Genomic DNA, 24799 nt, shown 5'->3' on the forward strand with positions numbered 1-24799 from the left:
AGACAGATGTTGAGAAGGCCATTTTTTTTTTTATTAGAGCAAGACAGGAGGTGGTGCATACAAACACTTCCCATAGCTTTCTCGTGACAGGTCAGTGCAGCGTAGGAAGAGCACATAACCAGATGTATGCTTAGCAGGACCATCACCAATTGATATCGATGTCATGCAACAATCAAGAAACATTACATAAAATCATTCACAAAAGAACTCTACAATATATTAAAGATAATTGTCATTTATATTTTATGCAACAAAATGCAATGGAGACTTCACAAAATGTCTTTCATTGAGGGTAAAATATATATATCCTTATAAAAGGGGAAGTTTAAAGAACTTTAAAATTAAGATAAAACATTACGTCTGGTAAATCGAACATGCAACCAATAGGATGGATCACACTATGCCGCCAGATACATGGCGTGGTACGATCCACGCCGCCGTCCACACGTCCAGGCGACATAATATTTTCCCTAAAATCAGGCCTCCCAACCTCTGAGGACCGTCGCTCGGGCGACTCGGTTGACACCAAGAGTGAAAGCTCCCATGCGAAGGTCACAGTTGTGGGTCCCACACATCTCCTTCACATCCTTGAAACCTTTCTTCATGTATGCCTTCAGCTCAGAGTTCACCTTCTCTTCATCCCACATAAATCCTTGAATGTTCTTCAACCACACAAAAAATTATCATTTCAACATTGTAATTTTTTTTTTTTTTGGTCTTCTAAGAAAAGAAATTTATCTCATATTTTCATCAAGTAGGTCCAACATCACTAAAGATACTAGACAGGAACAAACTAATTATATACAGTAACAAAATGTAATATTGCATTGTGGACATAATTTTCAAAGCAATAAAATTTAGGGGCATTTACATACATAGCAAACAATTCTTATGTATTTACGTATCTCTCACCAAAACTTTCATATTCACAAAAGTATCACCATCATCACTCTTTAAAAATGAAACAAACATTTACATGCATATACTTAAAACACCAAAATACTATATATATGTAAATATGAAAGTTTACAAGTGTGATATGTAAAGATAAAAGATTTGAGAGAGATGGCTTTCCTACACCTCATGATTATGAGTGTATGTTCTTAATGGACATCTTCACCATAAGCAGCAAAAAGAGTTCTACATAGCTTCTAAACTCCATTAAATATTACGAGACAACGATTCCCCAAGCTAGAATCAGCTTATATGGTTTCATCAACATACAAATGTAACACACGGAGTTTAATAATAACACTTATAACACCTAAGCGTTATAAACCCATGCATGAAAAGATATATTTCACTTCTAAAAAGGTAGTGATGGTTGTACTTTTGATATGATGTTAAAGATTTGAGTATTATGCATGTAAATATGAATGTTTAGGTGTTAGAAATGTAAATACATAAGAATTATGCGGTATGTACGTAAATGCCCCCATTTTTTTATAACTCGCGCACACATTTGTATGTGCTAGACTTCAACCTCAAATCTTATAATCGAAGACAATGGCCGTATGTATAGCCACGGAGATGCTTGGAAAAGGGCCAAATCTCAAATATCCCTTGATAGAAGAGAAATGTAGGTGGATATATCTATAATAAATTTTATTAACTAAATGAACCTAATAGAGAATAATTTGTGGTCACATTTCTTTATATGCAAGGGAAGAGGAGCTACCTGAACCCATTCAAAATAACTCACAGTAACTCCTCCTGAATTTGCAAGGATATCAGGTAGAATAATTACACCTTTCTTTGACAGAATCTGGATGCAAATAAGCGAAAAAATTAGTAAAATGAATCTCAAAAAAACACTTGAAAATGTAATGGAATTGTGCAAAATGGGCAAAAATATGAAGGGGTGCCCCAAAAGCCACTTAAAAAACTAACCTCATCAGCCTCTGGATCTGTGGGATGATTGGCAGCCTCAATAATGAATTTAGCTCTTATGTAGTTTGCATTTTCCCTTGAAGAGATAAAAATTTCAAAGTTAGATAAAGAATGCAATTTCACTGGGAGAATAAACAGAACTGATCAAAAACCAAATCATATGAATATTGAAAAACCTACATTAGAGACACCTAAAAACCACAGAGAAATATTAAAAAGTGAGAAAAGTCTAAGGTGGTGTTTGGCTGCAACCTGGTTTTATGTTAAATAGGATTTATCAAATCAAGTAAATATGTATTTATCAAACTTTGTGACAGAGATGGAGCTCACAAGCGACGACAGAGTAAATCCCTTAAATCCGCTCTGCAATTAGATTTAGTGAATGTGGATTTACGCCGTAAAAGAGACGAATCGCAAGAAATTTTGATTTAACAGAGCATTGGATTTTATTTTTATTTTTTTCATGTTTCACTGGATTTATCTCAAATTCATGCCTAAATCCTATAAAGGCAGTGCTACCAAACACCCCCTAAAAATAGTTCTTTGATTCTTCAAAAGGAAGATTTTAATTCCAGAGTTAAAAATCAGTTTTATATAATACGCTCAAGTCTTTCTAGGGTTACCTCTGTCTTTCTTAGCATAAGTCGAATCTTAAATATCTACTCTCCTAACAAGATCATCTTAGATGGTTGACGTTTAATGTAATCAAACCATCCAAGACGACTTTCTCTAATTTTGTCCGCCACTGGAGCTACACCAACCCTATCACAAATAATTGTCTCTGAGTGTAAAGCCACACATCCACCTAAGCATTCTCATCTCGACAACACTCAACTTAGTTTTAAGCTTCAGCTTCTCTTTTAAAGGCCAACATTTAAAGGCCAACATTTTCCGTCATAGAGCACTGCAGGTCTCACCATCATCTTATAAATTTTCAATTCAATCTAAGCGGTATTTTTCTATTACATAATAGGCCCGAAGCATTCCTCCACTTCAAACAACCAACTTGAATTCTACTAATAACATCCCCATCTATATCACCATCACAATGAACAATAGACCTGATATATCTAAAGTGTTCCCACCATTAATAATTTGATCACACATAGTTACAACTCGTCACTATAGCTACTACTACTAAAATTACATTAAATGTAATCAACTTTAGTTCTAATCAAATGAAGGCCTTTAGACTCCATAGTAGACCTCCATAATTTAAGTTTTTCCTAAGCTTTTTTCTTTAATCTTATCCACAAGAAGGATATCATCAGCGAAAAGCATAAACCAAGGTACATCCTCCTGTAAATGCCCAGTAAGAGCATCCATAGCTAAAGCAAAAAGATATGGGTTTAAAGCTGATCCCTGATGTAATCCAACTAAAATAAGAAAATAATTGGTCAATACTCCTTTACAAACATAAGTAGCAACTATAGTATGTATATCTTTAATGACTTGAATATAAGTCGTAGCAACATATTTCTTCTCTAGAACTGTCCAAAGTATATCTCGTGGAATCTTATCTTAAACTTTTTCTAAATAAATTAAAATCATATGTAAAACCTCTTTATGCTCTCTGTACTTCTTCATCAGACCTCTCGACAAATGTATAGCTTTCATGGTAGATCTGCCCGACATAAATCCAAACTGATTATAAGTAAAATCTTTGTAATACGTCATCACCTATGTTCAATTACCTCCTCCCATAATTTTAAAGTATGACATATCAACTTAATTCCTCTATAATTTGCATACCCTTGTGCATCCCCTTTATTCTTAACAATGGGGACCAAAATACTCTTCCTCCACTCCACAGGCATCTTTTAATTTTTAAAATAATATTAAAGAATTTAGTAAGCTAAGATACTCCCAAATCTCCTAAATGTTTCCACACTTCAATTGGGATATCATCAGATCCTACTCATCAATTTCTATTTTTACTAATGTGGCGGTAACAATAAAACAATTTATTATTATTAACGATATTAAGATCACTAAGTTCGATTGAAATTTCAGAAACTTCATTGAAAAGTTTATCAAAATAACTCACCCACCTACGTTGAATAATTATTTTTAAAAAAATTATTTTTTGATTTTCATCTTTAATATAATTTACTTGATTTGAATCTTTACTTTACTTTTCTTTTTGTTTTTCTAGTTTATAAATATATTTTTCACTCTCTTTAGTATTTAATCTACTAAAAAGATCATTAAATGCAGAATTATTAGCGTTACAGATTGTTCTCTTATATTCTCTACAGGTCATTTTATAATTTTCCCAGATCTTTAAGCTTTTACATTTAAACTTATTTTTATAACATAACTTCCTATATTTATCTTTTCTTGCACATTATTATTTCACCCCCAACTATTTTTATTTATAAAAGTTTTTTCTTTTAATTTTACAAGTACATCTTTTGTCACTTGTTTAATAATATTTGTTACTTTATTCCACATAGAATTTACTTTTCATGAACATCCTAAATCTTGATATCTTGAAGTTTACTTATAAAAATAATTTTATTTGTGTCTTTTAGGTGCCCCGAACTAATTTCATAACAATGATTACTAGTATACTTTATTTTACAACTCTTCATCTTAAAATCGAGAACTAATAATCGATGTTGAGTACTTAAATTCTCACTAGAAATGGCCTTACAATTTTTACATTTTCGACAAGCTCTTCTTCTTATAAGAAAATAATCAATTTGTATTTTATTATATTATTTCTTATAAGTAATAATATATTTCTCTCTTTTCTTGAATAAAATATTAGCAACAACAGAATCATACGCTGAAGAAAGATTTAATATAGCACTACATTCTTCATTAATCACTCAAAAACCGTAGCTACCTTGAATATTTCTAAAATCTTCTACTACTCTATCAACATATCCATTTAAATCACCTCCAATAAAAATTATTACTTCAAGAGGTATCATTTATATTAAGTCTTCTAGATCATTCCAGATTTTTTTCTTTAGAACCAATGTCTAAACCTATTTGAGGAGCATGAGCATTTATAATATTACATATCTTAGTATCAAAAACAATCATAAGGGCTACAATTCTATCTCCAATCATATTAACTTTTACAACATTATCTTTCAAACTCTTACATATAATTACAACTATACTAATTCTAGTGTGACTCTTACCTAAATACCTAATTTTAAAACCGAATCTATCAATTTCTTTAGCATTTTCTCCAAATCACTTAGTCTCTTCAATAAAGAAAATATTTATCTTTATTTAAATCATAATATCAATTAATTTCATTAATTTACCTATGAGAGTACCTATATTCTAAGATTATATCCTAATATTAATTTCATGATCTAACTTCCTTACCCACATCCGTCTGTAATGTAGAACTCTTATTTGACACTAACCCGGGCACCGCTATAGTAGTGCTTGCACATTTTTCACTGTATTCAAGTCATACAACACATCGCTTTAAAGTGACGTTCTACTATTTACACAATGATTAAAAGGATTCACGTCATGATTTTTTGACAAATTTTACGCTATTTGTCGAGTACCCAATACAACTCTCCACTATTCACATCCGGGACTTGGGACTCGACAATGACAGTGTTCGGCATTTTTATACACCGTGATGACTATTTTAGCCCCAATTTAAAAGTTCAGGGACTAATTTGAAATTTTTATACACTCCGGAAAAAAATAATAAAATTTGGAAGACTTACATACAAATCACTCAATTCTTATGTATTTACATATTTAACACCCAAACTTCAATTTTTATATACACACCACCTTACCATTGCAGGAAAATGTCTATTTCTGCTTTTAAAAAGTTAAAATAGTGATGCTTCTGGTGTCGTGTGAAATAATTAGGCAAAATGGAAAAAAGTAAGGTTTAGGTGTCAGATATGTAAATGCATAGGAATAATGTGATATGCATGCAAATGCCCCTTAATATTTTAATGTTGAAAAATGATGGAAGGAGAAAGAAAGCTAAGCGAACCTGTTTATCACGCCGCCCAGTGCAGCAGGGATAAGGACATCACAGTCTTCAGTTAATAGTGAGTTGGGATCAAAAGCGTCTCCGCCATTGAAACCTTTAACCCCACGATTCTCTGAGGCATGTTTGATTAATTTTTCAATATCAAGGCCCTTTGTATTTTTAACTGCTCCACTGACATCACTAACTGCAATAACCTTCCCACCGAGTTCACAGATAAGCTTGGCTGCCCAGGAACCCACATTTCCAAAACCCTAAATTGAGATGAAAGTAATGGAAACAATCATTACTTTTATTTTTTTATTTTCTATTTTTTATCTAATTTTTACCAAAAATGCATCGAGATTTGTTCCAGATCATATAAATGAATGCAAGCAATTTCAGAAGAAAAGGAATCAACCACTGAGTTGATTCTTATATAAAGCAAAATGGCCTTATCTCTTTTTATCAACTTATGTACCAAGAGGATTTTTTAGATCTTTTTTTTTTTATTATTTTCTATTTTTATTTTTATTTTATTTTATTTATATTTTGATTTGAAACAAAACACATTTGACATATTTGATTAAAATATGATTGTCTATAAAAATAATAATTCAAAAAAAATGCTAAATTATTTTTAAAAACCAAAAAATAAAATGAAGATTTACATACATAACACTTAATTCCTATGCATTTTCATATCTAAAACCTAAACTTTCATTTTTACATATATATGCCAACTTAGCTATTTCATAGAAAGTTGTATTTCACTTTTTAAAAATTAAAAGTGGTATTTTTTTTTTTATGTAATGTGCAAAATTTCGATGGTATAAATGTAAAATATAAAGTTTAGGTGCTAGATGTGTAAATACATAAGAATTGGGTGGCATGTATGTAAATGCCCCAAAAAGAAAATTATATAATAAAATACTAAATAAATATGTTTATAAAAACAAAAGAAAAAAATAAAAAAAAGGATCCCAAACAAGTCCTAATAGCCTGAAAAAACTTAAGTGTGTGTTTGGTTCAAAGGAAATGGAGAAATGTAAATGCATTTAGGTGTCGCGTTCATAGGTTACTGAGTTTGCCTAAAAAAGTAAGGAAATGTATTTTTTATAGATAATTCCATGCCCAAGCATGGTGAAAAATAGAAAAAAAAAATTTGGATCATACTTATCACTTATGTGTCTCCACTTAAGAAACAAAAAACTGAAGAACTCATCAATAAACAAGAAATATATATTTTTTTTTCACTCAATTTCCTCCTTAAGAAGTAAATGAAAACTATTTTCAATTGAATTCCATTAAGATTACCATTTCTTTCATTTCCTCTGTTTCAATTCCTTCAAACCAAAGGAAGCCGAAGAATATCAATTTTCCACTGGCTAATGACAGGCAATTATTAACAGAAAATAATAGCCAAAGCAGAAAACAATTCCAGAAAGCCAATGAAATTATCTGACAAGTTGTAATTGGAAATTGTTTTTAACTGAATTCATAATGTGTATCTGGATTTAAAAAACCCAATTTTCCACATTTGGAGGCGAGAACTGAATCTCAGGTTCAGATAAAACAAAATTTTGCATTGCAATTTCACTTTCCCAAATGTGTGAATAAAACTAAAAAACTGTGAGACCAGTTTACCATTAAAAATGAACTCATAAGAGATACAACCAGCACCCCCTTTTCACAGTTTTCCCCTAATAAATGTAGCTATTTACTTTTTTAAGTATATGCAAATCATGTGTTTTTGGTGAATCCATCAGTAAAAGGTAACTCCAATGCAAGAATAAAACAAACCTGTATAACAAAATGCTGATCTGAGATATTCTTTCCATATTCTTCAAGTAAAGCTTGTGTAGCAAATAGGACTCCCCTTCCAGTAGCCGCATCTCTACCTAGAGATCCGCCAAGATCCTTCAAGAGAAAATTTCCGAGAATGAGAAAATTTACATAAAGAAAGAAGGCAGTACCCTGGGAATAACCCGCAAGGAAATTTGTAATGTGTTGACATACTAATCGCTCAACATGAACGTTTAAAAAAAGCGAGAAAGAAGGGAAAATCATGTAAATCTTATATAAATCTGAATATCAGGAACATTACTAGAGTTTTGTTAAGCTTTTCTCCAGCATAAATGAGAAACTTACAGCTTTTCCTGCTGTTTTCCAACACAGTAGAATAAGGTACTATAAATGCTAAGAAATTTTGATTTTGGCATCAAGTTTGATCAAAAAATGATATAATCAACCTACACTGCTATAATATGGATTATTGTAACACACTTCAAAAGTTATTTATGAATGAAAATTCTTTACATGGATACCATCTTTAATATAGGTAGCCAAATGATTTATGCTTTTCATCATTGTTTTTTTTTTTCATTTTTCCAATATTTTTACAAAAACACATAATTAATGTGTTAAATAAAGGATTTCTTCAAAATTTATCACAATGTTGCATACAATATTTAGTTTGAAACTTTTGCTATTGCCCATTTGATACTTATTTGAGATATAATTTAAATGTATAGCAGGCATTAGGATAACCTGAATGCAATCTACTGCCAAAATTATTCAATCAAACCATTGTGATAATTTAACAATGACTCGGTGAGCATCAAGCAAGAAAAACAATGAATGGCATAACATTGGTAAGCAAAAATCTTATTTTGATTGATCAGGACAATTCACTGGTTTAAAAGCCTAATAAGCTCCTGAATTTTATAGAAATTGAAATTTGTTTTCTATGTATTTACATATCTAACACCTAAACTTTGTTTTTTACATTTATACCATCCAAAACATTCACATGACAAAAAAAAAATACCAACATTTTAACTTTTAAAATGTGAAATATTTCTTTTTATACATAGGTAAGGCGGCACATATGTAAAATTGAAGTTTAGGTGTTAGATATGTGAATAAATAAGAATTGAGTGATATGTATGTAAATCTTAGAAAATATCAAACAATACAGCCTGCTTGTACTTTTCTATTGCTGAAATGCCTTCTCAGCAGCAAGCAGGCGTTTGGATGGATATTTTGTACGTCCTATATATGAAAAGTTAGCTACCAAAAATTCTAGAGCGAAACTGTTTTCGATTAGCCAAACAGCTGCTCGAAAGTATTACATACCATACATATCCAATGTATTTACATATCTAGCACCTAAATTTTACTTTTTACATTTATAACACCAAAATCTTACGTAGCACATCAAGAACACCAATATTTTAATTTTAAAGAAGTGAATTGCATCTTTCTATGCATAAGGTGGCATGTATATAAGAATTGAAGAAAGGTGTTAGATATGTAAACAAAAGAATTAAGTGGTATTTGTGTAAATTTTCCGACAAGAAAAGTCCCGGCAGGTCACATGAACCCCTAAGATCTTTTAATAAGAAAATCTTTTGGGATGATAAGGCAGCTCCATGGCCATCTTTGCGAAACAAGAAATCAACCATTTCACATAAAATCAGCACCACAGCAGAGAACAAACTGTTTCGTTGGTGCATAGCCTTAAGGGAAATTTTATCTTTTGTCCGTGTAAAGGCAATTTAGACTTTTTATTATTGTTGTTCTTGGGCATAAATAGGTTTGTTATATTTAGGGTCAGGTTTATGGAGAAGATTGAGTTGTGAGTCTTAGGTTTAGACTTTGGGAGAGATTTCCTACCTCGAATTGTACGAATTGTGAGAAATCGTCTACCTCTCAAATTGTATGTGTTTATCTTTGTATTCTTGTTGAGTTATTGGAATTATTGAATAAATATTGTATTTGCCCAAATTTCAGTGGAAAAGCATGCAAGTTTTGACGTCGGATCGTATCAAATTGGTATCAGAGCTATGTCAATCCTGCTAAAATCTGAAATAGTTAAAATTGTGGTAATTGCACTTGCCGATACATGTATCCGTCGCTCGACCGAATCACGTGTCGTGAATAAAACTCGCGATTGGAGGTAGCTAGGAAGAAACACACAGGTTCGCGACATTCTAGGAAGACAACGATGGGATTTGTAGTCGCGAATCACGTGAGCAAGAAAGTAACAGTTCACGAGGTTTTGGGAAGACAACGACAAAATAGAGTGGCGTGGTACAGAGATGAACCTCTGCCACTGAAACTCGCGATAGAGTCGCAATTGGAGATAGCAAGGAAGAACCGCGCGAGTTTGCAGCGTTCCGGGAGACAACGAAGGGATTGACATACAACGTGGTTGAATCTAGCTATATACAGTCATGATCGAAGCTAGCGTAAGGGGCGTCTCACAGTAAAGAGAAGCTAATGATTGGATCACAACGCACTAGAATTTTGCCTTTTGTGACCGAAAATTTTTCTGGGAGGAATGACGGTCAAAAAAGTAGATGAGTTAGAGAAGAAATTAGAGTAAGAGATTAGTCAAATCATATCTGGAATGGAATAAATATTTTCCACAATAGATGATAGGTTTTCTTCCATGGAGAACCGAATGGAGGACAAATTTGAGAGCATGGGAAAAATTCGAGAGATGATAAAGAGGCACATTGAGATGCAATCCAAGACCCCGCCATCGGCTCAATTTGTAAAACTTAAAGGAAAAGAGATCAAACGCCAGAAACACGAGAAAAACATCCACCATCACGAACCTTCTCTTAGAACTCCGATTGGAGGTGAATTAGAATTTTTTTATGAAGGTGATTGGGTCGAAACATGGAGAAGAGATTATGAAAGAGGCATAGAGGAGCAAGAAGAAGAAAAGAGAGAAGCGGGCAGTGTACAGGACTACAAACGAAGGAGCAAGTTTTATTCTCGATATATGGGGGGAAACAATGAAGGAAGAGGAAGTTGGGGTGAAGAAGTTAGAGTAAGAAAGTTGAATATGCTGATTTTAAAGGGGGAAACCACACATGCGTAGGTGTATCGGGTGAAGCGATACTTCGTGATGAATGGGATAGATGGGGAGAAGAAACTCAAGATGTATTGGAAGAGAAAGCTCTAGCCTGGTTTCAGTGGAGGGAGGCTAGATACTCGGTCTATTCGTGGAGGAATTTATTGATTGTTTGTTGGAACATTTCTAAATAATTCGGGAATGAAACCTACACAAGCAATTCTATGTATTGACTCGGAAGAAGATTGTCATGGAATAGAGAGAAAGATTTGAGCTATTGTCGGGATGGCTGAGGGGGATTTCTAAAGTAGGATTCGAGGAAGTTTTCATGAAGGACCTATAAATCCCAACTTACGGGCATCACCCTGACTATTGAGATTGCGGAGACTAAGGGAGATGATGGATATAGCTTAGATGGTGAAGACAAGAATCAGAAGAAGAAGGCCAACAAAAGCAACATAGATGGAATGTCGTACCGAACTGCTAGAACCACAGCGATAACAAAAACTCAAACAGTGGAGTCCAGAGGGAGGCTGGACAGGACACGAATAATGGACCACAACCGTGAGCAACACTCAAGCGCCTTGCAGAGACGGAGATTCAGGTGAAGCGAGCCAAGGGTTAAGTTTTCAGTGCAAGTTTATCCTAGAACATCGTTGCAAGGATCGCAAATTACAAGTTCTCATAATGAATTATGAGGCAAAGAATGAAAAAATGGAGTTAGCTGTGGAGAACGAGGAACACTTACTTAGTTGTTACGTTGACACCTAACATGAAGGCAAATTTATCTTTTATATGATTAAGGGTAATATAGTATTTTATTATTATTATTGTTAGGTATAAATAGACTTGTTATATCTAGAGTTAGGTTTATGCAGGACATTGAGTTGTGAGTCTTAGGTTTAAGGTTTATGAGAGATTTTCTACCTCTCGAATTTTAGGAATTGGGAGAGATCACCTCCCTCTCGAATTTTAGATGTTTAGCTTTGTGTTCTTGTTGAGTTGTTGGAATTATTGAAGAAATATTGTGTTTCCCCTAATTTATGTAAAGAAACATTCCGATTTTGACATCGGATCATATCACAAACAGCTCCATCTACTCAAAAAAATTACTGCAGCTACTTTTACATAGCAGCTTATCAACCAACTATAATAGCAACATCAGTCAAATTAAACAAGTCAAATGCCTCAATATTGGGGTGTTCCATTATTGTTGCAAGCTCGATAACCATAATATAGACTAAAGCGTAAAATAGCCCCTTGAATGTTTACATGGGATTATTTCAGCCGCTTTTAAAAAATCTGGGGACTAAATTAACACTTTTATAGACTCTGGGACTAAAATGACTCTTTATAGGGTGTCAATAGACAATTTTGACACCTTCCTCCCCAAAGAAATATAAATTCTAGACTGAAGTGCCTTCTTGGATTTAACGTCAGATCTAAAAATCAATCTTTTTGAATAAGATTTTGGCAGGTCAGAAGCTAAACTTTTTTAAAAAGAAAATGATTGGAAAAGTAGCATTTTGTAGGGCCTTTTGCAGAGTGTCGACAAGTATGATATGAAAAACCTTCTGAAAAAATGATTTTCAACCAGGTATATCAGCTATTAAGCTTGCAGTAGTCTTGGCATACAAGCTCCTGATATTGGGCTCGGATCTTTCAGTACAAGGAGGCAATGTAAACACAAATATGATAACCATTAACCACACACAACATGGAGTACCAATAGTCATGCAGTAAATGCCAAAATAGTCAGGGGTCATTTTACTCCTAAAGGTTATAAAGCGTCAAATTAGTCCCCATATTTTTTAAATATTGGCAGAAGTAGTCCAAATAACCCCAGGAGAGAACCATTTTAGCCCCTATAAATAAAATTTTGGGAGAAAATTCACAATTTTATAAAATGGAACTAAAATGGACTCCTGCAAAGAATTAATGCACTATTTTGAAACTTTTCTCAATAATCATTCTGTGGTAAAAATAGTGCAATTTGGAAGAATAGGAACAACCTAATACATAGTAAGTACAAATTGATGTACTGATGTCATAAAACTGCAATACAAACGACAAAAGCAAACTATAAATGAAGTAGTACAGAGCAAATCGACAAAGCCCAATAACTTTAACAGCTATAATGTTAATTACAACAGTAAAAATAAATATATCCTTTAGCACAAATGCCCTTTTCCCGTCTAATTCAATTTGCAGGATTTCAGTCGCAAGCTTGCTCTCTTCCCGATGATTTGTGCATTGAACGTAATTAAAAAGTTGAGAATATTGAATAAAGGGTAACAAACAAACAGATCCATTTATTTACACAACGTTCAAGAAATTTGAAAAATGACGGTATCCATCTTTCACAAATTACATATATTGCACTTGAAATGCTGCTTCTTACAAAACCAGCTCCCAGGTTTGGGATAGATTATGAAAAACAACGCAAGAGGGTGCCAGTTTTGTACATAGCAATGTTTTGAGTGCTAAGCATATAATTAACCCCATCGTTCATTTTTAAAGCTACTCAAAGGTGAGCCATTTTTGAAAGGTTATTAAGAAAAACTAATAAACACACACACACACCCCTACCACAGGTATAAAAGGGAGAAACTATATCTTAATCATGGATAATCACAGTGATGACACAAAATTACAGAATAAATGTACTTAGAAATAGCATGACAATTATGATATAATGATGCAATTACTTACGACAGGTTTCCCAGTTACAACTGCAGGAGAGTAGCCATGAAATTTGGAGTACTCGTCCAATATCCATGCCATTGTCTGTCCAGTTTTCAAAGATCACAAATGTTAGTATTGCCAAGAATTAAACATAAGGAGAGAAACTGATATTAATCACGCAAACCTGAGGGTTTGTTCCCATATCTGGTGCTGGTACATCAGTATGAATGCCAATTAAGTCATGTATCTTTTGTGTAAAAACTCGGGTTAATCGTTCGAGCTCTGAAATACTTAATTCTCCGGGTGCACATCCTATTCCACCTTTTGCTCCTCCATAAGGGATATTTGCTACAGCAGTCTTCCAAGTCATCAGTTGAGCTAGGGCATTTACCTCATCTGGATCAACCTGCAATATAGTATATTTATTGATATTAAATTATAGTGAACGTATAAACTTAAACATTAAAATGGCACCTATTAATGTCATTTAGAGGAGAACATGCGTTCTAGGTCATTGCAAAAATCTTACATTATATATATATATATATATATATATATATATTCTATCCACTAGACAACTCGACCAATTTACCTCCACTGACAGCTGACCGCCAGAGTCAAAACCAAGAAAAAAGAAAAAAAAACTAAAAACTGATTTGCAAAATTGTAAATCATATGCTAGTGATATACATAAAAAATGTAGTAAAACTCTAGTTTCAGCTGATTTAGATTTCGATTCGACTATGATATATTAGATTTACTTTCAAATCTGATCTGAACTCATTTGGTCTTGCTTTGGCTAGGAAAAAACATTTTTTAAAAAAGTTTTAATTATTATTTTGGTACGTGGCAAAATTAGATTTAGTTTTTTTTAAGTTAGTTATATGATTTTTTCTTTAGTTGTTTTCATCTGGCAATTCGGAAATTTTGACTACCACTTACAAACACTACCTGAAAGCGTCACAATGCAACTTGGATGTGCCATTGCTCTCGGGTGTCTATGACTGACTCTATAAATGTTTTTAAAGGTCAATAGTTTGATTTTGGAACTTCTATTACCTTCTTACTTAAAAATACCAATCAAGAAATTCATGACCAGCTCTTCTAATACAGTTTAGTCCAAGTCAACTTTCCAAAAGACATATTAGATTTCAAATACAACCAAAGATTTTGCCCTTATTTTGTGAGGGCTTTAAAATCTAGTCCCAAGATTTTTGCAACACAAGCCTCTATAATTAATTATTCCTCCTATTGATAAAAAAGAACTTTCAATTAAAGTTATCGTTAAAAAGAAGCACTAATAATATAGCAGCAGTAATTTTAGTTTTAAATTAAAAAAAAAAATTGGTCATTAATCCAGAACAAATGGTGGGAATAATGGAGATGAACCAAGCAAATCTCATAGTTCATCGTCCCAAGTTGTCATCAACCCTAAGCTATTAATTTAGAAGAGATAATCAACCCGAGGACAAAGTTTATAGCAGATTGTGCCGCTCTCACTAGCAACCACTCAGAAGAGAACTCTTCTTTTTATCTCGTAGAACCTGAATCTCACCGTAAGATTTTCTTTCCCACCAAGCTTCTAGGGCAATTTCTAACTTTGTGTTTCATCCCTCCTATATGGCCATCTACCGGTAGATATAATGATGATTTGAATTTAATACACAAATAAGTTCATATGGTCTCCCAAAAATAGCTTAAAAGTTTCTCATCTCTGATAGGTTGGACCTCCCTTAGTAGGATCAACTCAAAAGATAAGTTATACATCTATAACTTTTGAAATTCTTTTACCTATGATTGTCATATGTCTGATAACAGTTCCTCATAATCATGGTCAATTTGGATATCCAATGTCAGTCTTGCTAATGCTCTTCTCAACGTCCGTCAAAAAGTAATTCAAGGCACCACAACCTCATACTCGACTTAAACGCCCATTACCTCGTAGCCACTACCTTCAGAATAACTATTGTTAATTCAGCAAAAATCTTTCTCTTGGGTTCAATTGGAATTGATGGCGTCTCTTCTGCGTTATTTGGAAGTTGAGAATCTTCTCTAAAGTCTTCATCTTCCCTTGGATCATTAGTTCTTTCTTTAACTGCGGTATTAACATTGCATCTCCCACTTTATTTGGGACCAAGTAGTGATCTTATCTTTACTCTCATGTTGGTGTAGATGTTTCAAATTTTGCCACAAAAACAATACACTCTTCTTTAATTAGCTGGTAGCTAGTTTCATCATTTCGTTTGATGGGACGTCCTAGTATTCAAAGAAAAGTTCCACAGTCTAAAGCCACTTAATGAAATCATCTAGATCCAAATAACACTCAAAATGTGACAAATCTACTGTTACCTCAAAATCCTTGCTTCTCAGATTTTTCGAGTAAATTCTTCAGGGTAAAGGCTCTTCATCTCTGAAATATCTAAGGTACCTCACATTTGTATCATTTAACAGACTATGCACCTCTGCATCCTCGAAAATAAACTTTATCTCAGTAATCAAATGGAGTTCAAATTTTTGAAGCCCATAATGGGATTCATATCCACTCTTATAAATTGAAAAGATAACTTTTTCCACATGTTTTCTAGTTTAGGAATAAGAAAGAAAGTTCATAACAGCGATCTCTGTTGTGACCTGTTGCAGCTAAAATTAAAAAGTAGAAAATAAACAAGGTAAATTAACCACGACTTAAATGAACTGTTACAAAAATGTCGAATTGTGAGAAAAGGATAAAATGTGACACTAATATGCCTCATTAATGACATTGCATGGTGAAATTACAATAAGAAATGGAGAGCTTATGAAGCCCAATATAACAGGCAACTTTAATTCCAACAGCCAGTTATAAGCCCATCATAAAGTCTGACAAGCAGGAGAAGGGCGCAATCATAAGCCCTGTCTTAAGGTGTTATATTCAGATGAGAACCGAAGACAACAATCAATGAAGTAAACAGCGATCGTTACTGTTCTGATTAAAGAGCATATTTCAACTGATAGAAAAAGCTGAAAGAATAATAAGCACACCTCCGGATGATATCTGATTCCACCCTTCATAGGACCTCTGGCATTGTCATGCTGCACCCTGAATCCCACAAAAGAAGCCAACGTACCATCATCTTTGGGGATTGTACACTCCACCTGTAAATTGTTTATCAGCGCTGCTTAAGAAGGAAAACATAAACAAATAGTATAGGAAAATATGACAATTTTCAATCGAGAAAAGTAAAGAATGGATTGATGAAATGCGCCTGGGCTTAACAACTAAAACTATCGCTGTATATAACTATTCTGAGTTGCCAAGAAATATAACGAAATCTGGTTTGCGGCTGGAAGTTATTGATAGGATATCTTTGAGAAAATAAAGAACTTACGGTGATAATACAAAGAGTGAGAAAGGGACTGACCAGGATGACATGGATAGAATCAGACTATTATAGTGCTTGAAATGATAGCAAATGGCTCAGAAAAAAAAAAAGTGAAATTTACCTAGCTAGCACACAATTCTTATGTTTTTACATGACTCACACTAAAGATTTATATTTACACACACAGCACTTTGGTACTTTAAACCTATGCATGAAAAGGTATATTTAAAAGTGACGATAGTGATATTTTTATGTGATATTATAGATTTGAGTCCTATGTGTGTAAATATAAAAGTTTAGGTGTGAGAAATGTAAATGCATAAGAATTGTGTGCTATGCATGTAAATGTCCCGAAAAAAAATTACTGAACAGAAGACATTCCATAGCCCTTAATTTGATAGAGTTATAAAAGAATGCATCATGTAATGAGAAAATAAGAGCAGAAAGAGAAACATATTACTATTGTAAGGGTTTACTAGAAAGGTTCAACAAATCAAAAATTACCACAATAACAACAACAAGCCTTTATCCCCAAGCCTTTATCCCACTAACTAAGTGGGGTCGGCTACATGAATCTTTTTTCTCCATTGCATCCCATTGAGTGTCATATTCTCATTTAATTCTAATAAATTAAGATCATTTTTATATGATATGCACAAATCAAAAAGGACCAAACTAGATAAATAATTTGTAAGTAGCAAACCACCAGCTTAGGAGGCAAGTGGTACGTTTGGGTATGCAAGGAAGATTCAGCATTGCTATCTGCCTCACCTTGATCTCTCGGAAAGGAATCAGCAAACTTTTTTCCAGCTTAGAGTCCAAACCCAGAAGTTTAGCCGCTTGCTTGAAATTTCTACTTGTTGCAGCTAGTGCGTTCATCTTTGTTTAGGAAGCAGACCTTACAACAATGGATGAGAAATAAAAGCTGAGCTAAACAAGTTCATTAATCTTTGTGTGCCAATGCTTACACAATAGGACATCGTGCTCCTTACCAGAAGCTTTTGATGCTTAACTTCTGCTGCTCTTGCCCAGTCCCTTCTTTAATGAAAATGACTCAATCAGGAAACAGATAATATTAATTCAAAAAAAGATAGGGTGGGATGCTTTTGAGGCATGAAAAAATAGAGAAATTTACATAGTAGCACACAATTCTTATGTATTTCATATCTCACACCAGAACTTTCATATTTACACACATTGCAATTTGGTGCTTTAAACCTCTGCATGAAAAGGTGGATTTCACTTCTAAAAAGTGGCAACACTTGTATCTTTTATGTGATATTAAATAATTGAGTGCTATGAGTGTAAATATGAAAGTTTAAGTGTGAGATATGTAAAAGTGTGAGATATGTAAGAGATATGTAAATGCATAAGAATTGTGTGTTATGTATGTAAATGGCCTAAAAATACCAATGAGATGGGGAATCATCTTACAAATATGAGAATTAGGTATTCAAACTAATTTTAAGGATAATTCTTTAAGCTGGAGCTAAAACTGAAGCACTTAATAGAAGGAAAGAAATAATACTACTAGTTATTAAATATAGGTTCTGAAAGAAAAACGGAGAAGAGCCCAAAAAGAGTAATATATTGTAAACCGTCTACAACAGTTTAAGACCTTCCTACACTATTGTTATGAACAAAAAGCTAACCATTTTAATTTATTAAAAATAATAAATCAGACGCAATTTATCCTGTTAACATTCAATAAGACATGACATAATTTCAACTGCCAGAAGATTCAAGCGTCTTAGTATGGAGCTCCTTCTTCAACCATATCTTTTATGTATAGTAATCCTGACGCTCCTCTCCTTAAACACCTAAAGTATCAGATTGAAAACAAAGCTTTTCCAAGCTCAATAAAGTTTAAGAAAGAGTATTTAAACTCTGCACATTTATTATCGAGCAAAATATCAGAGCAAGAAGCTAAGTTGGCAATCATTTTATTATTTTATAATAACTTGTTAAGTTTCTATAAAAACAAAAAAAAAGGGATTAGAGCGGCGTCTTCTTTCCCGAACTTCAGACATTTTTTTTTTTTTTCAAACTCTTTAATATATGCATGATTTGCTTTAGAAAACAATAAAATCATTTTCCCCTTTGTCAAAGTAAGCATAGGTCAACAAGACAACCAACAACTCTGCTTTTTGTGTCTTACTTTCTATGATTCATTAAAGGATCAGCCACCCATGCTCAAAGAATCCCTCTCGCGTTGTTATAACATTCATGATCTTCAAACAATTGATTTCCAATGTTCACATTTGGAGCTCTGGCTAATAAGTGAGTCAAAAAAAAAGAATTATAAAGGATGACATTGAAAACTCCTTGTCTCACAGTAAGAAAAAAAGGAAGATTTACACTCACACCCCTCAATCCCAATGTATTTACATATCTAACACCTATACTTCAAGGTGCAATCACTCTTTAAAAGTTAAAAAAGTGTTGTTTTTTATGTCATATGAAAAATTCATGTGGTATAAATGTAAAAATCAAAGTTCATGTGGTATACATATAAATACATAGGAACCGGGCGGTATGTAAGTAAATGCCTGAAAATCCCATCCGACTATCAGTGACTATAAAAAAAAGCTCCTGCTATTGCTGCTCTTACATATATGCATGCAAGCACGAGTGACTAAGCTGGGCACCAGAATCAAACATCTACTTTAGACCATAATCTATCATGCTCCTCTTTCAAGCCCTTCACAGCCACAGAGAAATGGCAGCTCCTCCTTTTGTCCCAATGGTCTTGTTGGGGTTGCTAGCCGCATCAATCCACTATAGCAATAAACAGACAGCCCCCAAGAGGGCAATTTCATTAATCTGACAGTAATCTGAGCAATAAAGCTTAAATTTATCGTTGAGGTGTCAGCATTCACCTTAGTTTTCACTAAAGAGATTCTGGGGAAATCAATTCCTCTCAAATTTAAGCTTTATCAGGGGTCGTTTGGGATTACTTTTCCGTTTTTATTATCTCTTTTTTTATTTTTATTTTGTTTTCTTTATGTTTTGATTTGAAACAAAACATATTTGACATATTTTGGTTAAGATATGTTTGTTTTTAAATAACTCTAAACAACTAAAACTTGTCTTGAATGTTTCCAAATACAAGTTAATTTATTTTTAGAGACAAAAAAATAAAAAAAAGCAAAAATGTGAAACAAACATGTATTTTCAAAAACCACGGAAAATAACAACAGAAAAATAAAATAAAAAGCAAATTTGACCCAAACAGACACTCAGTAAAATAATTACAAAGGAATCATTGGTTTCATCAAGCAACAAACAAGATTCAAAAGTGAGATGACAATCTACAACGTCAGATGTCTTCACAAAGTCAAATGTTGTTGGCAAAGCCCAAATAATCTGCCATAAGCGGTTCACCAAACTACCTCTCAATAGTTCATAATACAGTTCTCGCACAATTCTCAAGCACTAAGTATCAGTAAAAGAAATTAAATAATCTCTTCCAAATCAAGCAAGACCAAAAGGAGTCACAAAGCAGTTTTATTACAGGATTTGCTCGAGCGATACAAGAAGTCAAATAATATATTTATGGCCCAAAAAGCCCCAAAATCATGAGTTACTTCAAATGACGGCCATATAATTGAATGGCAAATATATCGTTTTGATATTTAATACTTTGTCCACTTTAATTGATGTTCCACAATAAAAAAGAGAGAACTGATTAAAAATAGCAAGACTAAGCATAAGCAAATCAAGCTTCTCCACTTAACAAGATCCACCATAAAGCAATAACCGTCACGCACATCAACTCCTAAAAAACCAGAGCACTATAATTAATTGTTATCGCAAAACCGCCCCCTCTTTGCCACTATGGTCATTATCCAAAGCACAAAAATGCTCGTTATACAACGAATAAGGTTCCTTATGTGTGGCAAATCTTAAGAGGAAATCAAGTAATAAGAGGAATAAATTATACATGTACCATGACAATTATGACCATAAGACATATAATTTTCTCTAAAATCCCTGATCAAGAATTTAACTTAAGAAGGAATATGAGGAAGTTCATCGTTCTAAAACTAGACTGACATTTATTTAAGATATTATTCGTTGATTTTCATAAGCTCATCTAAGTATCTTCATTGAGCACAAAAATGCTCATCATACAAAGCATAAAGCGCCTTATGTGGTCCAATCTTATGAGGAAATCATCTAAAAAAAAGATTAAACTATAGATGTACCGTGACAATTATGACCAAAAGACCAATAATTTTCTCTAAAATTCCTGATCAAGAATTTAACTTGAGAAGGAATATGAGGAAGCTCATGGTTCTAAAACTAGACTGGCATGTGAATCAAGGAGTTCGTAGATCCTTGATCATGAAGATGTTTGTATGAGCTTTTGAAAATCAATGAATAATATCCTAAATCAGTCTTATCCAATGTTCTTCCATTTGATTGAGTTGTCTAGCTAATATATAATATTATTGTCTACCAGTGGATTCCTCTCTTCTTTGTCAAGATGCTCCATAGATTGATGTCTTTCCTTAGAGTATCCTCTACTCGTGGCACATTTTAGGATACAACAACAACAAAACCTTTATCCCACTAAGTGGGGTCGGCTACATAAATTCTTTTTCTCCATTGCATCCTATTTAGTGTCATATTTTCATTTAATTCTAATAAATTAAGCTCATTTTTTATACAATATGCCCAAGTCTTCCTAGATCTACCTCTGTCTTTCTTAACATGAGTCGAATCTAAAACCTCTACTCTTCTAATCGGATCATCAGATGGTCGACGTTTAATGCGACCAAACCATCTAAAATGACTCTCTCTAATTATGTCTGTCACTGGAGCTACACCAACCCTATCACTGATATATTCATTTCGCATTTTATCTCTAAGTGTAAAGCCACTCATCCACCTAATCATTCTCATCTCGGCAACACATAACTTAGTTGTATGCTTCTCTTTTAAAGGCCAACATTCAGCGCCATAGAGCATTGCAGGTCTCACCACTATCTTATAAAATTTTCCTTTCAGTCTAAGCGGTACTTTTCTACACACAATAAGCTCGAAGCATTCCTCCACTTCAACCAACCAACTTGAATTCTATTCATAACATCCGCATCAATATCACCATCACTTTAAACAATAGACCTGAGATATCTAAAGCGTTCACACATTTTAATAATTTGATCACTCATAGTCTCATTTCTGTCACTAGAGCTATTACTACTAAAATTATATTCCACGTATTCAGTTTTAGTCCTACTCAAACGAAGGCCTTTAGACTCCAAGGCAGGCCGCCATAATTCAAGTTTTAGGATGTTGGATCTAAATATGTCCATGAGGGTCTCCAGGACCTTACACCAATATAGTTTTGGGTTACATAACCTTATTTTTTTACCAAAGAATATCTCTCCTTTCACCTAGGTGGTTCATAGCATCATTTCTTCTCCTCGACAGTGTCCACACCCACCAGAATTTTTTGGGAGTTGGATCCAAATACATGTGAGTAACACCAGCACTTTGCTATCAATCATGGTATATTGTAAAAGAAAAATAAAGAGAGAACAATAAATCTAGAGAACAAGTCATTGGTTCTTAAATTTAAGTGTCGAAAAATATGGAACTAGTTCATGTGTTAAAATCATCCTCTAATCACTTATTTACAAGTTCGATTTAAAGTTTGACACTATAGAAATGGCTAAAATAATACATGCATGAACGTTCCCAATTAAATAGGTTTAATGAAGAAAGTTTTAAAAATAAAAATTAGGCTTGGATAGTAGTTGTCCAAGTGATTAATAATTGTCATCAAATTTTATGTTAAAGGTGAGTTCTCTATAATGAATTCTATGAGGTGAATTCTCTTGGTGAGCTCTTCTTATTGATAAATATTGAGGCATTTTTTTGTTCATGTGATGAGATGTAAGCCTCGAGTCTTATAAGGATTAAGCCTCAAGCTCAGTAAATTGCAAAAAGCAATAAGTATAATACTATGTTCAATGTATATAGTAAAAATAATGTATTAACACCCAAGCATATTAATAGGTTAATATATAATAAATTAACATCCTAATATGATAAAAATTTATTCAAAATAAAAAGTAATATATCAACATCCAAATAGCAAATAATAAAATAAAAAAAATGTATATAAACATTGAATTCATAATAACATAAAAATTTTAAATAAGTTTGATAGACTTGGACTCTCTCTCACCTATATTATCAATTCATAAAGGAGCATAAAAATTAATTAAGGTTAGAATTTCTAAATTAAAAGATTACACCACTTTTATCATTAATGAGGTTTCATTAAATTCATCAGCATAAGAATTTAATGCATCTTCAATTATATCCATGTTGTCTCGTTCTTTCTAAATTTAAAACTCAAGCATCTTCCTCTTATTTAATCAGTATTAATTCATAAAAATATTCATTAGATTTTAAAATAATAACTATGTTGACAGTAACAACTTTAATTACATCTCTAATTGTGTATTATAAGCATAAACAACAACTACTTAATAGGATTATTTTACTTATATTTATTTCAAGAAAAAATTTAGATATATTTGTACATGCTTTCTTAGATCTGAGGCAAGGGAGGATTATCTGAGGTGTAAGCCTCATTGCAAGTTTTTCAAAAAAAAAATATCAAGGCAGTCCGTCCTCAATACTAGCCTCGTACTAAGAAATTTTAAAACATGAAGCAAATACCCTTAATTGGATATTCAGTACTCTTGAACAAGTAGTCGAGATCTTAAAGAATGTTTCTAAGATGAGTTGATGACTTTAATATGTTGATTTCTAGAAATGACTTTCTATGTGCAACTTGAAGAGATGTGTCTTTTAGATGAGACTTGCATCTTTGGGAGACTTCAACCTTGGCAAACACTCTGTTGATTTTCAGCTTCGTAACCTGCTAAATAAGATTAAGGCTCACAATGACAACTCGACCCACACAAGTATAGTAGTATAATAAAAGTATATGCGACAACTAAAGTTTCTTGCACCAATTTTCAGACTGTCATAATCATCTTGTATTTCCAGACCTGTCGTCACATGAAAATCTAATCTTTATTGCATCCAGCAGCAAAAAACTCACGTTCAGGACGGAGAATAAACAAAAGCTGCCAAGGAAGAATAACTCAATCACAAAAGCAAACAACCAAACTAAATAGAAAGCATCAAGTTCCAACTAACACGTATCACCAATTCCGCATCAATTTTCCAGCCCTAGAACAAAATTCACATAACCACAAATCAGCATGATTCAGAACTCAGAAGTGATCAAATGGATAAGGGTCCACATGAACATGAATATTGCACGGGATCACCAGCTGTTCCTGGGAACTTATAGAAAAACCAAACAGACGTACCAGCTAGTTTCCAACAGTGGCAAACAGTAAACCTCTTCCCCAATCTCCCACAACAAATCTTAGAACCAAACCCTAAATTCGAGAACATTAATACAGTTATTCATTCGAGTAAACATTCCATCAGGAGATTCGTTCCGATAAAACCAATCAAAAAATAGTACACGAAAAAAGACGAAGACCTGATCTCTTCCAATGTCGTAGGATAAGCTTCCAAATAGCAGAAGAGTTGAATTTAAAGAGAGAAGAATCGAATTCATTCCGATGCTCACAAATTCGAATCCGAGACCAATTCTCTACTCTTTTTTCCACCCAATGGCCAGTCGGGCCCAACGCGGACGGAGGAATCAGCTCCCATTAACACCTAACGAGCAATCTTGCGTGGGTAATGACGAAAGAACGGCTGTAAACCAAACCCTGGCTCTAGAACTTGGTGAGGTGGATCCAGCTAAGAACCCACTGAAGAGAAAACCCTTCACCACGAGACCCTCGTGTACTCGGCTATACTCCGCCATGGAAGACTGCGCACGAAAGCTGCGAGGGAGACCCGCGGTCTTTTTTATTTTTTGTGAAGACCGAGCAGTTCTACATTCAACCATCCAAAACAACTTCCTTTCAAATTCTTACTTAAATATTAAAATTCATGGTAAAATTCCCACTAATATATATATAG

The 24799-nt window shown here is 33.4% G+C and overlaps 1 protein-coding gene across 9 annotated transcripts; it reads right to left on the reverse strand.

Moving 5' to 3' along the window:
• Positions 1-268: 268 nt before the first annotated feature.
• LOC110024588 (glutamate dehydrogenase 1, mitochondrial) lies at positions 269-24714 on the reverse strand. 9 transcript variants are annotated; one of them, XM_020724641.1, is made up of 13 exons: positions 24309-24714; positions 24130-24201; positions 19380-19546; positions 17761-17806; positions 17540-17666; positions 16428-16541; positions 13591-13812; positions 13434-13508; positions 7658-7774; positions 5879-6129; positions 1891-1966; positions 1679-1765; positions 269-662 (listed from the first exon to the last, which is right to left on the reverse strand). In XM_020724641.1, exons 5-13 carry the CDS (start codon positions 17645-17647, stop codon positions 477-479), a joined length of 1236 nt encoding a protein of 411 aa, XP_020580300.1. In that variant the 5' UTR covers positions 17648-17666; positions 17761-17806; positions 19380-19546; positions 24130-24201; positions 24309-24714; the 3' UTR covers positions 269-476. The 9 variants fall into 9 exon arrangements, with proteins under 9 accessions (XP_020580300.1, XP_020580298.1, XP_020580296.1 ...); XM_020724639.1 differs by lacking the exon at positions 19380-19546 and having other exon boundaries at positions 17761-17803; XM_020724637.1 differs by lacking the exon at positions 19380-19546.
• Positions 24715-24799: the final 85 nt, after the last annotated feature.

Source organism: Phalaenopsis equestris, unplaced genomic scaffold (assembly GCF_001263595.1).
Source record: "Phalaenopsis equestris unplaced genomic scaffold, ASM126359v1 Scaffold000261, whole genome shotgun sequence".
Lineage (NCBI taxonomy): Eukaryota > Viridiplantae > Streptophyta > Magnoliopsida > Asparagales > Orchidaceae > Phalaenopsis > Phalaenopsis equestris.